This window comes from Meleagris gallopavo, chromosome 19 (assembly GCF_000146605.3).
Source record: "Meleagris gallopavo isolate NT-WF06-2002-E0010 breed Aviagen turkey brand Nicholas breeding stock chromosome 19, Turkey_5.1, whole genome shotgun sequence".
Classification (NCBI taxonomy): Eukaryota; Metazoa; Chordata; class Aves; order Galliformes; family Phasianidae; genus Meleagris; species Meleagris gallopavo.
This window is the reverse complement of record NC_015029.2, coordinates 2,978,627-2,993,729: the sequence shown is the minus strand read 5'-3', so window position 1 is coordinate 2,993,729 and position 15,103 is coordinate 2,978,627. Positions and strand designations below refer to the sequence as shown.

General features: G+C 44.7%; 1 protein-coding gene across 2 annotated transcripts in view; it reads right to left on the bottom strand.

Annotated features, from left to right (window-relative positions):
• Positions 1–15,103, bottom strand: part of PAPPA (pappalysin 1) — a 171,980-nt gene that overhangs the window by 90,335 nt on the left and 66,542 nt on the right. For both annotated transcript variants that reach the window (XM_010720813.2, XM_019621403.1), the window contains exon 7: positions 9,648–10,155. In XM_010720813.2, the coding sequence (XP_010719115.1) occupies positions 9,648–10,155 (508 nt within the window). The remainder of the gene's footprint in view (positions 1–9,647; positions 10,156–15,103) is intronic.

The following is a 15,103-nucleotide window of genomic DNA, read 5'->3' as shown; positions in this document are numbered from 1 at the left end:
GATAAGCCCAACGACATGGCAGGTGCAAAGGCCTCAGAAGAAGTCTCTGCCTCTCTCCTGACCAGTGAGCTGACTCAGAAGAAAAAATACCTGGGGAGCAAACTTGGACAGCTTCTCCATGTGAAGGTGGGGATTGGAGGCTGGATATCTGCTCCCAGCACAGCTTAAGCCTGGACTGTGGTCTGACCAGGGAACCTCAGGTGAACACTTCTGGGGTACGTTTTGTTCTAGGGGTGGCTTAGCTGCCTGAAGCCCAGCCTCACCATTCAGTGCCCAACTCAACACGACTGTATCAGGAAGGTATTTCCAGTGACACCTCCCATAACCACTGTGCACAGTACCAGAAAGACTTCACATGTTTGTGGTTGAAGTCAGAGGTTGAAGTCAAAGGTTCGGCAATTAAAATCTTTTAGAAAGAGAAAAACATTCTTTGCTCCACAATATCCATCCACATACAAAAATTACCATCACCTCTCCTAGATATCATAAAACCCAAATGGTCCATTACTGTGTTGCTTGTGCACACTGGTGTAAGTGTGGAACAGCTTCAGAGACCTCGGTAACATACCCAGATTTCAAACACAGCAGCCTGCTGTAGCCCATCTTCCGAGCTGCATATTTGCTCTGCTCGGGACCTTAAGCATGTCAAGCATTTGCCTTAAGAGAGAACTCTCCCTTAGAATCACAGAATCATTAAGGCTGGAAAAGACCTCTAAGATCACCAACCCCAACCCATCCCACCATGCTCACTGACCACCTCGCTCAGTGCCACATCTCCACAGCCATGGAAGATCTCCAGAGATGGTGACCATCTCCCACTTGGCAAGACAGATTTTCCTTCTAGAAAGAAAGATTTCTGTCCTTCATGTAAGGATCATAACTTTTTAAAGTAGTAAACCTATAGACTGATTAATTCCAGCAGACTTTTTTGATATAATCGTCCAAGTATTTGCCCTGGTACCAATTTAAATCACAGTAGCACATTTAATATAAAAACAACTTTGTAGCCAAGCCTGAAAGATAATTCTTGTTGGTTTTTCTTCTCTTAAAAATAAATCAAACATCAACAGTCAATTTTCTACTTTCTTGGTTGAACAACAACAGCAAAAACAACCACATGAACACTTAGAGTGGAAGATAGAGATGCAGGATCTAGGTGAGATTGGGTTACAATTACCAGAGCAGTGGAAATGCGAGGGGCCCGGGGCCTCACGCGGGTGTTTGCACTAGACAGGCAATTTCACGGCGGTACACAGGTTAAGTGTCGGAGCACCTGGTTGCTATTAGAAGCAGGGCAGGAGGGGGGAAATCTGTTTTGCTCGGTTCTTTGCTGCTCCAATCAGCCCTGAGCTGAGAAAGGAAAGCTCTGGGCCCTGACCCACAGCAAGCCCCACTTGCAGCCAGAGGGAATCAGTGCATCTCTATTCATTCCCAGGGAGCGGTGCCAGCAACCAGCGCCTGAGGACACAGCGCTGCGGTGCACGGGAGCAGGGAGAAAACAGCATCGGGGCTGGCGGCAGGCTGGGGCGGGTTGGTTGCTAAAAGGCCATCATCGTCACCAAAGAACCTCTCTGCCTGTTGCATCGTGCCTCCGGATGAGCAGTGTGTGATTACTCACACTGCTAATGATGTCCCGGCTGCGCCTGCAGCACCCACAGCTCCGACCGTGGCCGGGTTTGGGGTGTCCTGGCAGCATCCTGCCTCAGGCCATACTATGGGGCTCTGCCAGCAGGAGGAACACTCTTCGCCACATCCAGTCCCAACCTCTAGCATTTCCTTTCAACAGAGCCAAGACCTGATTTTCAGAGCTTAATGCCCTCCTGTGTCTGTGAAATCCCCTGAAAGGGTAAACAGAGCCACGTGAGCCTGACCTGACTGCTCCTGGAGCCCGGGGAAACTGCATCTATTTTCAACAAGGCTTCGGCCAGGCCCCGAGCACACAGATGTTTGCAGTTTCCTCAGTTTCCACCTCCTCCACTGCTCCTCTCTGGGGCTCTGCAGGGAGGGATGGGCACTGGGGCTGTGCTGGGCCCACGGTGCTGTGACGTGGGGCGAGGCAGCAGCCTGAATCCATGGGTGCATTTAGGAAAGATGGATGTGCAGACCCACACGAGGAGCACATAGGGGTGTGTAAGGAGAGGAGGTGACTCCTCCAGAGGAACATTTTGTCATTTCCCCCCTTAGGGGCTCTGTGTTTCGCTTTAAGCCACTTCAGATTATGAGAAATCCTACTAGCTGGTCTCCAGTGGGATCTGTAATGGTTTAATAACTGAACATTACTGAACATATTTCCACTAGCCTCTTTCTTAAATCCCATCATGAGCTAATTTCCTCTATTGTCATTACATCTGCAACTGGTCTTACATCTAAAAAAAAAAGATCTGCACCGCTGTGAGGAAACGATCTGCACTGAGCTCTGAAGGCAGCAAATCCACTCATCCTCAGTGGGCACAACTTGCTGCTTCCACTCTGCCTTCCTCTCACAACAAGACACAGGGAAGTGCTGCAATGGCAGCAGCAGCATGGAGATGCCAATTTCAGGATGTGTTTCAGAAAATCCTGGCCAGAAAGAGCGATTCTGGGGGAAGTGGTGGAAGACTTTGGGCTCGCATCGAGGAACAACGATGCACTGAAAGGGTTTCTGCTTTGGCTGCTGCTGTGCTTTCTGATCAGGTACTCAGGACAGCACAGCATTACTCCCTGCTTGAGGACAGCTCCAAATTTAACAGAGTTAAATTTATTTTGTAGGAAAACATATTGAAATGAAATGCCCAGGAAACAAAGGGGCCAACATTTTGGTGAAAGCAGCAGAAAAAAATAATCAGTGCTGGCTGACGCTGCTGATAAAAAGGCAGGTAGCACTTTGCTGCTGCTGCTGCGGTATTTGAGGCTCACTCCAACTTTTACAAGAGAGTTATTTTTAAATTGTTGCATAACACGTGTCTGCCCAATGCTTCTTTCCCCAGTCAAGCAAAAAACAAAAACCAAACACCCAAAAACAACAAAATCATTTGTTATTCCTGGGAGATTTCTGGTACTCCTCATCTTATTGAGAGCTCAAAATAAAGATGCACACAGGAAGGCAAACATCAGAGAGAAATTATGAGATAATGCACACCCTAATTTACCATGTCTCTGAGTCTGTTTCACCTGCAATAAATTATTTCACCCAGCAGGAAAAGTCTCGTTTGACCTTCATTTTTTCTTTTCCTGCAGCTGAAAACTCTGCTACTACTCCTAGGTCGGGAGTTCAAATTCCAGCCTGGCTGGGAGTGTTTAAATATATCCATTTCTAATAGTATCTATTCGGTTAATAAGAGGATGGCAGTGAAGGCTCATTGTTTGAGGGACGCTGGCAGTCTGGGCAGTGGGATGCTGAGGACAACCATGCAGTGCAGCAGTAGTGTGTGGGAAGTTCCCGGTGGGAGCGGGGCTGCTCTCTTCTGAACCAATGTGCTGCTCCTGAAGTGGGGTACCCATTGTTTTCTGGCTATTCCCATGCTTGAGTCATTTCTTTGACAGAGGCAACTGGGCGTCACTCAGAGCCATGTCCATTTCAGAGTAAACCCAGGCTGAAAAATCACTCTGGCTGCTGCTCAGCATCACAGAACTACGAAGAGACGAACCCGCCCTTCCTACCTTATTCTTGCATCATATGCAGCTGAGCCAGAACAGGAGCTACGGTTCTGCCAAGTGCCAGCTATAGCTACAGCATTACATAAGAAACCACAACAGCAAAGAACCACAAATCTATCACTGCAGCTGGCACCAAGCAGCATCTCGGCACAGGCTGAGCAGAAAAGCTGCCTGCTGAACAGGCACGGCCCGCCGGATTGTTCTTTCTCTTCTCTCAGGCAGGGTTAAGGCAATTTGGCAGAGGGTGGTAGGGAAAAATTGCTGTCTTGCTCTGCGTGTGGGGTCAGGAAGTAGGTTTTATTCATCTGCAGAGATAACATGGCACCTCTGATGAAGAGAGGAAGATGTAAGGAAAGCCACCAGGACGTGGCTTCCAGCTGCCACAGCCCAGCAGGGACATGGGGAGCCTGAGCTTCCTTCACATGGGTGTAAGAAGGATGCAGGAGCAGATGTACCTGAGTCTCAACACTACAGCAGTAAGAGAAACCTGGTGGGACACAGGGATAGAAGGGTGTTTGCTGCTTGGGAAAGCATGAAATAGCTTTGTTCACACACTGCTCTGCATTAACGGTACAGAAGATGTGAAGGAATGAGCAAAAAAAAAAGACTAAAAGTGAATCTATTCACATGGAAGTTTGGTAAAAGTGTTTTTGCTGGAGATAAGCAGTAAACTTTCATATAAATACAGACAAGGATCTCTTTAATACATTACTGGAGAGAAAAAATATGGCTAATTGGGTAATCAGGGGAAAGAAATCAGCCAGATGCAGACTAGAGAGCAAGAGCTTTTAGTAGGAACAGGTCTCGGGCACTGCTAGAGGTGATAGAAGGCATCAAATACTTACGGACTCAACAAGAGATGATACTGTTTTGCACCTAATTCTGGTAGCTGAAGTTGGTTGGGTTGAAAGAAACACTGAAGTGAACTGTACATTTGTCCTTCAGTTATCACTTTGAGGTTAATTATTTGCAGAGATGAAATGTTTGTTAAGATGGAATTGGTTTACAGACCAACATATATAGGTCGGTGCAGAGAAGGATGGAGTTAGAATGCAGGAATCAACAATTTACAGGGACTGGGTGTCTCAAAATGGTGCTTATGTTGATACAAGAGGATCAAGAAATCCTGAATAAGCTCAGAGCTCTTCACTGCAAATGAGAAGGCAAGAAGTAATTGGTTTCATTCATTCAATTGGAAGGTAACCATCAGTGGGAAAGATTCACAAAGAAGTGCATGAGGTCCTTGCACACATCAAGGCAAGGCATTTCTAGGCTTGCTGTAAGCATTCATGCTGTTGCACAAGGACATCTGGAACACCAGACACAGTTCTAAAGCCTGTTGGGAATCCAGATGTGTAGCATGCCGATATCATACAGAAAACCTAGCAGCTTTTGTAGATAAATCTGGGCATGTAAAGTGCTTTCTTAGCATTTCAGCCCTATCTTAGATACTCCCCAGTATTTCCTGGCATATCAAGAGAGATTTGGCATGGCAACTGTGGAGGAGGGGGAGCAGAAGATGTTGATAATATGGGCTTCAGTTTTTGGTATCAGGAGAACATCCACCCAGCGATCTGTATCTTGTTTGGGTGGAAATATGGTGTTAATTATCTTCGTGACAGATGGATCTGGCAATTCATTTCAGCTGCTTTAGATCATACATTCCTCTGGCTGGTAGAGCTTCAGAAAATAGAGAAATAGATCTTCAAGATGAATGCAAAGGAAGGAATGCCATAACAAGGACAGATGTTGCCATGAAATTTTAGTGTTGCATTCAACAGGGCCTTAACATTACATACCACCATTGTGATATTTGTATTTTTTCAGAGCCCTGTTGAGCTGGGCTTGCTGTGTGTAACTGCAGCCTTCCAAAGGAGTCCTGCTCACCTCTGATTCTCCAGCCACTGCTGATTCTCCAGCCTCTCTGCTTGTTGTGTTCGAAGGAGTTTACAACGTATTTCATATGCATTCAGACTAAGAAGTGTTTTCCATCTCCTTCAACACCACATCATCAGGGGTTTCTAACAGATCACATGCTTGGCTTCCTGACTGCATACCAACAAACACAAATGCTATCGATAACACACATTTTGAAACAAACTCTTTCAGATACAGCCTGCAAAGTGCTAGGAAACCATGAACAGCACCACAGCAACCTCTCCAAATACCTGCAGTCTCAATGATGTAATTCCTCAATCCTTCGCAGTCACGTCAAGAAGCCCTACTGAGATCTGGACCCCACTCTCTTAGGTGCTCAGTTAAAACACTGCAAGTGAAATTGAGCTTGTAAGCTTAGCACTGAATGGAACTCCTGACTCTAACAAAATATTTTGAAATACTGTAGTTGCTTAAACAATAGATGACAACCAGTCCCCTCTATTTCCAAGGAATAGAAAAGGCGTAGCCTTAGAAAGTAGGTGGAAAAAAGCTAAGTGTGACAAGAAAAATATATTCTCTATATGAGAAAATGCAGGTTTCTCTCTTGATCTCTTTTTCTTTTATTTTGAATTATGAATGCAGTATCTCTAGGTGTCACTTAGGTACTAAAGCACTAGTCAGTGTGAGAATAACTCAGATGGAGATATCACAGGAAAGCATACTTGCTGCTCAGTGATGTTCAACTCTGCAAAATCAAAACTCGTAGCAGGGCTTTATGCTGGGATTCTTTCTAAGGCTATTTCAGTCAGTGTCTTTGTCATGAAAAATCCTACAGGTTAACAAAGAAGAAGGTTACAAAGATGACCTGTTCCATACAGTCCACCATGTTCTGAGGTTTCCTATGAAGTCCGTGGCAGAAAAGTTGGAAAAAATTCCAATTCTCAGAAACTTTCCCAGTTATTCCAACTTTCCAGAACTAACCTCAGCACCTCTTTGCTTGGCATGTTGGAGAGGTGAGTTCAGAGCAGGAGCACGGTGGGGAACATGGGCTGCTCCCCACCATGGTGCCCCCCAAGGACTGGTGTCCAGCTGCCTCCTGACATCGTCAGGAGAACCTCCACTGGGGGCAGTGCTCTCACTGAGCTCTTACAAACATCAGTGGTTGCCACAAATGATTGCGAGAGCATCCATGCGAGCATAAAAGCACTACAGCAAGGCCAAAGCGAGGGCAAAACAATTTCCGCCATCACCATCCCCACTATCTCGTGGGTTATTCCCAGGGAACAGCAAAAGCAAAACAGTAAGAGCACAACCCGAACTTTGGATTAAACCGTGAGCTGAGACTTTGAGATCTGCAGATGTGGCTCTGCCCTTATCGCTGACTGCGGCGTGACGACTCAGCAGTTCCGCACTGCACCTGGCCCGACCTTTTTTCTCCCCGTTGATTTATTCAGCTTTCTGCTCTCTTCCAAGGCATCAAGACTCATTTCGTACTGCAGATTACAGCAATTCTGGCCAATCGCACTCGGTGGAAGCAAGAGCATCTTGCCTTGTTTCTGGGAGGTCCAAGGATAAGGTCTTGTCCCTCAGAAACAATTGAGCCAAGAGCTGAGATTAAAATTCAGCTTGAGAACAGAAGGTCTGGCATTATTTTGCATTTCTTAATAAAAGGTTTCCACTGCTGTAGTTATTTCCTCTCCATTGTGGAGCACCCAATGCTGACTAGGCAAGGACTATCCATTAAGGACTTAAAGAGAAGTTCCCTCTCTTTGACGGGAAGAAGGTAGGAGAAATTAATTTCTCTTTCAGCATCGCCACACCTGGGGAAAGGATCTTGCTCACAGATAACAGCGCAAGCAAATATTTTCTTTGGGAGAAAAAGAGAAAGTGAAGATCAAGGTCAGAGGAGGCAAGAATAAAGACAGGCGGATGCCTTCAAAATAACCTTCCATAGAACATGTGGGGGTGTCATTTTATTTAATATGGAAAACATGCAAAAGCATAAAAAGGAGGGGGAACTGGCTTGGGGATTACAGAGAGATAAAGGGGTTGCAGTGTCTGGTTGTGCAGATATGCTGAATTCCAGCTGTACAGAGTGAGACACGCAGATGAGGAAGGGCTGAGATACTGCATTTACCTCCATGTACATATGGAGTGCTGCCCAGCACCGCTATCCGTGACTTTATGAGACATCTTCCTGCTCACAGGGCTCAAGGGCTGCGGCTTCCCTTTGCTGTGAAGCTGCAGGACCCCTCAGCTCCAGAGGGTATGAAACAGTGCTATGCACATATGCGTACTAGGATATGAAAAAATCACTTTTCAAGATTTCAAACACATGCCAAAGCCCTGCATTAAAAAAAAAACATCTCCAAGTGCTAAGCAGTATGCATCTTTGACTCCTCACCCAGTGGCTAAAGGCTTCATTTTAGCTTTCCAAGTGCCCAGTCAAAGCTCACTGTCTAGATTTTCACTGCAGACCCTTGGAAGACCCTATGCCCAGAGCCAGCCAGATGAAAGGCTTTGGTTGGGTTTGCTGTGCCAGACTCTGCCAGCAGCTGCTTCTGTCTCCTGACTGCAGAAAGACAACCTTCTATTTTTTGCCTGGTTTTCAGCTGACTCTATAACTAAGTGAGACATGCAGACAGGTACAGCAGTGTTACGCAGTGTAATTTATTCAGTGCCATACAGGAAAATTGTTATTAATCCCTGGCTACTGACGGAACAGTGAGAGCACCTTCCCACTTCAGATGGCTATAGGCTAGAAGTCACCCCTAAAATTACACCAAAAGACACGGGAATAGCAGTCAGAATACAAGTTATGTTTTGGACTTTTTTTTTTTTCACGCTTTATTATGAACTCAAAACTGGACCTGCTTCTGTGGGAACTTATGCTAAGGTATGCAAATATTTCAAACCAAACCAGTCCCATTTTCCAGTGTGAGTGGGCCAGGTTTCAGGCAAAGATGCTTTCACAGCAAAACCATGGGAAAATTCACCAGTTTTCCACGTTTCCAATATGCCAATATTCATCTCCTGTGAAGTGCCAGCAGTTGTTGGAACAAGGCTACAACCCAATAAAGCACTTATGCACATGCTTAACTTTCAGCACGAGGTTCAGGGGTTTGCTTTTATATTCACTATTGTTAGCTACCTTAAATTTTTAAACCCATAGGGACAATTTGCATCTTCTGAGATGTATAATTGCACCATGAAAGGGATGGTAGCTCATGATTACTGAATTGTTAATTAATCATTTTTATTATATTTAAACATGCTTCAGAAGACCATAATGATGTATGCTTCCTTGATATTAGCTGTACTAATTAGATCATCTTTTCTAAATTAGAGTGCAGTTTTCTTAGCAGGTTTCCTTTTATCTGGTGTTCATTTTCAAAAGAGCTTCATGTTGTTCCCACAGATGAGTGAATCACTTCCAGGGAATCATGTTATGCAAAAGATGTTTTTCTTGCTTCTGGAGAATGCCTGTGGGTAGATCATGGATCTCCTCAAAATCATTAAATATTTTGAAGTTGAGCTTTCCTCAATGATCATACATTCCTTCACAGATGAGCATAACTGCAGCTAAGATGAAATTCACTCCCTACAACAAACTGGCACGTATGATGTGTTTACTGTGCAATACAGCCTGTGTCAGTAACACATGAAAGGAGAAAATGAAAGCAGCTGAAACGCATTTACATACCTGAACACGCAATTTTACTTTCTGCCTTCTTTCTCAAGCAGCTAATTAGAAGTTACGATGCTCTGGCACTGAAAGCAATGCTGCCTCCTTCACCAAAATACTACTGTGAAAAAATTTCTAAGGAAATGGTGATCGTGATACTCCTGAGGTCCTCCCTCAGGTTATCTTAAACATTTAACTTATCAAAGCTCTACTAGTTTGCAATATCCTTTGAGCTTAAAGGAGGATGGAATTTCACGTTTCTGCACGACCAGCAGGCGATTTCACCTGACTGTACTGCTCCTGAATTCCAGAAAGAAACAAAGAGAACACCCTCTCTTGGTGCTGACTGATACATCTACCTAGTTTAAAAGTCCAGTGCCCAATACCAGACATCAGCAGGTTGAGAAGAGGCTAAAATCTGCAGGCGTCTCTGCAAAGCAGTACTTACATGTCAACGAATCTTCTGCTGAGGTTCGAGATGACAACGGAAGATCCGGACTGGAAAGGAGGGTCTCGAACCACTTTGTACTGGATGGGTTTGCAGTCTGTGCACAGTGTGCTGTGGGGGATGGAGCTCAGCATGGCAGCATCAATTTCCAAGTGCTCATCCAGAGTGTAGATCTGGATGCCGTACACCTCCTCGCCCACCTGTCCTGCATCCAGTTTGATGGTCAGAGGGATGTCACAGAAGACATTTTGTGGCCCAAGAGAGATGTTCTTCCCACTGACAGTGAGCAACTTGACGTCATTCACCGCTCCGCTGGAGTCCCAGTCCGGGGAAACAAATGTCACCCACACCGTGAGGGACTCTGGAGTCAGGGGGTAGCGGAACTCCAGCTGCAGGTAGCAGCCCTGGGGCTCGGGACAGGCAGGGGGCACCGTGTGCTGGTTGACAGCTGAGTTGGGGCTCCACGTCCGGACGCTGGATTTACAAGGCTGTTCAACGTCAGGGTGCCCTGGAAAGAAAGAGTGAAACAAAGAAAGTGCATAAAAGAAAGCAGAGAAGACGGCTTATCATTGGCAACAGTACTGAAAGAGAAACTGGTGGCAGGAGAACGTATCTGTGCGGGGAGCTCACTACTTGTCTGGGCAGAACAGGCATGGCCAGCATGGAGAGGAGGAGTTTAATGCCTGTGTCTCATGGCTGGGTGAGACACAAACCCACCTAAAGCACCCAGATGGAGCAGACACCACACAGCACACACCATCACAGTGTGTCTGGTCCCACACCTCCTATTTGTGGTACATTCCCCTGTGCCAAACAGTGCCAAACAGTGATATTTTCTATCCTTTCCACTTGGTACTTCATCTGATAAACAGACTCACTTTGCTTTCATTTCACTCTAGTGCTCCTCTTACACCTCTGTTACTCTAAAATGTCATCTTTTCCTCTTGTCTTTAGCAAAGACAGAGCTTCTGCTGGTTCCATGAAGTCATCACATTGTGCTGTGGGGCAGCAAAATACTCAGCTCACTCCTATGCCCTTTACAGGCTCATCTTGTACACTGTGTAAGATCCCTTTTGTGGAAGCACACGGAGCACAGGTTTGAGTTGGCTCTCTGCACTTGTCATGATGAAACAACAGGCACTTGTGCTTTTACATGTCTCACCAGTGGCTATGTTCAGCTACATGGGAGGTATTACCAAGGACTAATGAAAGCCACAATGCTTGCTAGGATCCCAAATACTATGGTAACATTACAATTTGGCACAGAATCATGGACTGCAAGATCCAGAGAGGTCAGATGGGTGGAACAGTTGGTAACAGAATCCAGTGAGTGCTATAAATTCCCTCTTCCTTCCCAAATGATCACACAAAAAGGGAGCAAGCAGAACAGAGAGAAGACAAAGTAAAGGAAAGAAGAGAGGAAAAAGAAAAAATAAAGAAAGGTAACAAGAGGAGAAAAATGCAGATGGCAGAAGAAAATGAGAGGAGAGCACAGCTGTTGGCAACCAAGGAAGAAAGTGAGATAAAGCACTGGGCAAGCACAAACAAACGGGACATCACTGCTAATTTAAAGAGAAAAGGGCAACGTGTGAAGGTTATTCTTATTGTCTGTGATCCAATGAAGTGATAGAAATGTGCCTTTTCTGCCAAAGATACACAGCCCAGGGAGTTCTCCTGCTCATACCAAATGAACCCAGACACAGAAAGATTTCCCTGTATCTCAGCAGCCCTCTCAGAAAACCAACACAATGTTCTGCCTCAAAGCTCTCCCCTGCTCCTCGCATGTCACAAAGCACTGCCACTACCCCAGCACCTGGCAGACCAAAGCATCCATCCACCATGCAGGAAGCCAGAATTCCAGTGAACACCCTCAGACGTTCCTTCTGCCAAGCTCACAAGGACTCCCTGTAATCCCTGTGAGCAGAGAGAACCCCACTCGAGCCACATCATCCCACAGTGCTTGCTGCCATCCACATGTGCTTGGCTGGGCCAACAAATGGTGTTCCAACATTCACAGTGAGCCTCTTACTGCAGCCCTAAGAAGGAGAGTTTTAACCCCAGTATCTCATGTGCTTTGGAAAGTGTTGCATTAATGCTAGCATCTTGCCAATAGGAAAATTGAGTGGATTAATGGCTCACAGCCTTGCATATATCTTGATGTTCCTCCCTTTGGGTTCCTGCAAATCCACCTCTGCCAGTTTAAAATCTCTGTAAGACTTAAGTAGAAAATAAACCTACATACTTCGGTAGAACAGGAAGAGACCCTCTGCGTTCAGCTAAGTCGAACTCAGTGTGCACTGCAGGGAGCTGAAAGCGGATCATTGCTGCCTACTGAGTAAGAACAGCTCTGCCTGGCAAGAATGGGAGCTTGACCATTGTCTGGCATGGACTGAAACTAAAATGAAGTACTGAAGTTGAAATAAAAAAATTTGAAATTAAAAAAAAAATTTGAAATAAATATAGTCCCTTTCTTAAAGATTATTAGACACTCAGACTTGAAATGTTTGTTTAATTGTGGAACAGCATCAAAACTTTATTACATGTATCTAGATTTCTAGACACGGGTGCATACTATGAAAATTACAAATAATTATATATAAAAAGAAATGATGGATTGGAAATCGTGTGCCTGTGTTCTCAAGTTCTAAAAACCCTTTAGCTTATGAGAACATGAGCAAGATTGTCAAATGACATTTTGTGTGGCCTCCCATCTGGCCAAACACAAGTAAGATGTGAATGTGGGGTTTGTGAGGATGTGGCAAGTCCCATCTCCAATTATACAGTCATACAGGGATGGGAGGTTGGGAGGGGGGTTTCACCCAAAATATGTGCTATATGCACAGCCTGGTGTGTTGGTGCAAGCCCTCATTATGAAGTGGGAGCAGAGACCCACGTCCCCTCATTGTCCTGCCACAAAGACAGAGAAGTGAGGCACTTGCACAGGGAGGTGAGTTGGGACCAGCAGCCTCTAGGGAGCCTGCTGCTGTCACAACTAGAAACTCACCCCTGACCTTTCCAATTTGATCGAGATAAAGCAACCTCTAGTCATGGCTCACAAGTGGTCCTGATCGACGCGAGTACCTGAGCAGCGTAACGATGCTATGGGACCTCAGCAAAATGCTGTCAGACCAACCAGGTCCAGAGCTGCTTCTGGGACACTTGAGAAGGTGATGTGCTGGTACAAAGCTGGATGAGTAATGACATAGGACGTTGGTTAGTGGTCAACAGTTGGACTTGATGATTTCTGTGGTCTTTTGCAACCTTAATGATTCCATGATTCTGTGAGTACTTTAAGTCCTTTTTGGTGTCGTCTCAGATTTTAAAACGAGTTCATGTTGGCCATGCTTATGGCTCTTTTGTACTCACTTTCCACGAACATTCAACCAGTGGAGATTTACATATATGAACATTTGTAGAAAGTTAATTTAATGCTTGCATGCTTGAGAACCCACAGATAAACAATGAAAGATGACAGACAATGACCTAACTGTGCTGTCTGTAACTCAGACCAAATGCAAGCAGGTAGAAATCCTGAATGTCAGGGACGCTGGTAGCGATGACAGAAAATTAGAGAGCAACAAATACCATACACTTGGTGTATTTTCTACCCTAAAGCAAAAACAACTTGTTAATGTAGTAAAAAGATAGAATTCCCAAATTTTCTTTCCAGAGCAATGGCAAAACAGCAATTGAATGAGACAGATAAGGATCAGACTTCACCCTTCATAGTTAAGAATATGCAGGAACACACTGTACAAAGAGGAAATTAAATGCAAAATGCAGCTGAGTAATAAATCTTAGAGAAGCTTAGTTTCTCTAGGAATGATGCCGCTGGCAAGACGTGCGAGATCTAGAATTTTTCAAATCAGAGCTTGTTGGAGAAATTTTGATGAAACTGAGCATCTCAATGGAATACAGAATTCTTTTAAAATCAAAACACTTCACAAAATTGGATTTATTTGGCCAAAATTTTACTCTGGAAAAGAAAATGGGAAGAAAGTTCTAACAATAATAGAACATTGTGTTTTGACATTTTTGGAAGAATTCATTTAGCTTTTGTACTTTCAAACATTTTTCACTTTGATATTAAAAATTGCTTTTGCCCTAGATTATATACTAAGAGGAGACACTTTCAAATGTCATAATTTAACTGAAGTTCATGAAAGAGAAATTACATAAGCTAAATAAAACATTCTGGCCAGCCTCAAACACTTTTTGTTTTTAATTTTCCTTCATGGAGAAATTCAAAAGTTTCAGATTTTGTTCCAAACAAAACCAGGTTTCAAAGTCTTCTAAGAGTTGGCGGAGTGGAAATTCAGTCTTCCACCCTGCACTACAACTGCAAGTGATCCAAATTTTGCTAATCCTGTTTACTTGACAATCAGGTCACACCTGTGGCTGGAGCACTGCTTCCCAGGATGGGGCTCCTCTGCAACCTCCAAGCAAGCGGCAGGTGCACTCTGTGTTGGGCTCAGCAGCCTTGGCCCTGGATGTCCAAATTTTTTATGGGTTGGAGTGAACTGCAGCCCCCAGTGGGTCCCCACCTGGGGTCTGGGCATACAGGGCAAGAAACACTTTGATTATACATCTTGTGCCATCACAAAGCAGGGAAACAATGCATTGCACACACTGATCTGAGGACTAGAGAGGACTATTGGTGCCAAGATTAAATGTATTCCCATATTAACTAATAGATATTCTTCCTTGTAGATTAACTCCCATGTATTCTAACTGAAGGATAGAGAAGCCCTTAGCATAAGAAGACATCTGTATAAAGAGTTAGCAAATTCCAGGTGTGAAGCTTTGAGTTCAATGAAACTCACGTACGTTTGGGCTCAGAGTGTGCTGTGCCTGAAGGAATAGCTTGTGATGGACAGACTGAAATAACATTCTGCTCTTCTCAAACTGTAAACTGTGATTACTGACGTCTGCCTGGTATAATCACATATATACTCTACTACATCCAACTATGTACACAATGGGAGGTATGGATATTAGGAAAAATCAGGTTGGATATTAGAAAAAATTTCTTCTCAGAAAGAGCAGCGAGGCACTGGAACAGGCTGCCAGGGAGGTGGTGGTCACCATCCCTGGAGGTGTTCAGGTGCTCAGGAAAAGGATAGATGTGGCACTGAGGGAAATGGTTTAGTGGGCATGGTGGGGATGGGTTGATGGTTGGACTTGGTGATCTTTGCGGTCTTTCCAAACTTATTGATTCTGTGCTTTTATATATGGGGTAGAGTTGATGATGGCAACTTAATGGCATTGTACAACTGTCTCTGCCGACCATTTTTCCTCCAACATGCTCTAGAGGAGCCATAAGCACAGCATGCAGAGCACCCTGCACTAGGCTGAACATGATGTAGTCACCTGCAGAGTCCTTGCCCAAAAGGCAGACCCTGCTCATTCCAGTGTGACTGCTGGTGCAGCCTGTTAGTAATTCAATATAAGTGAAG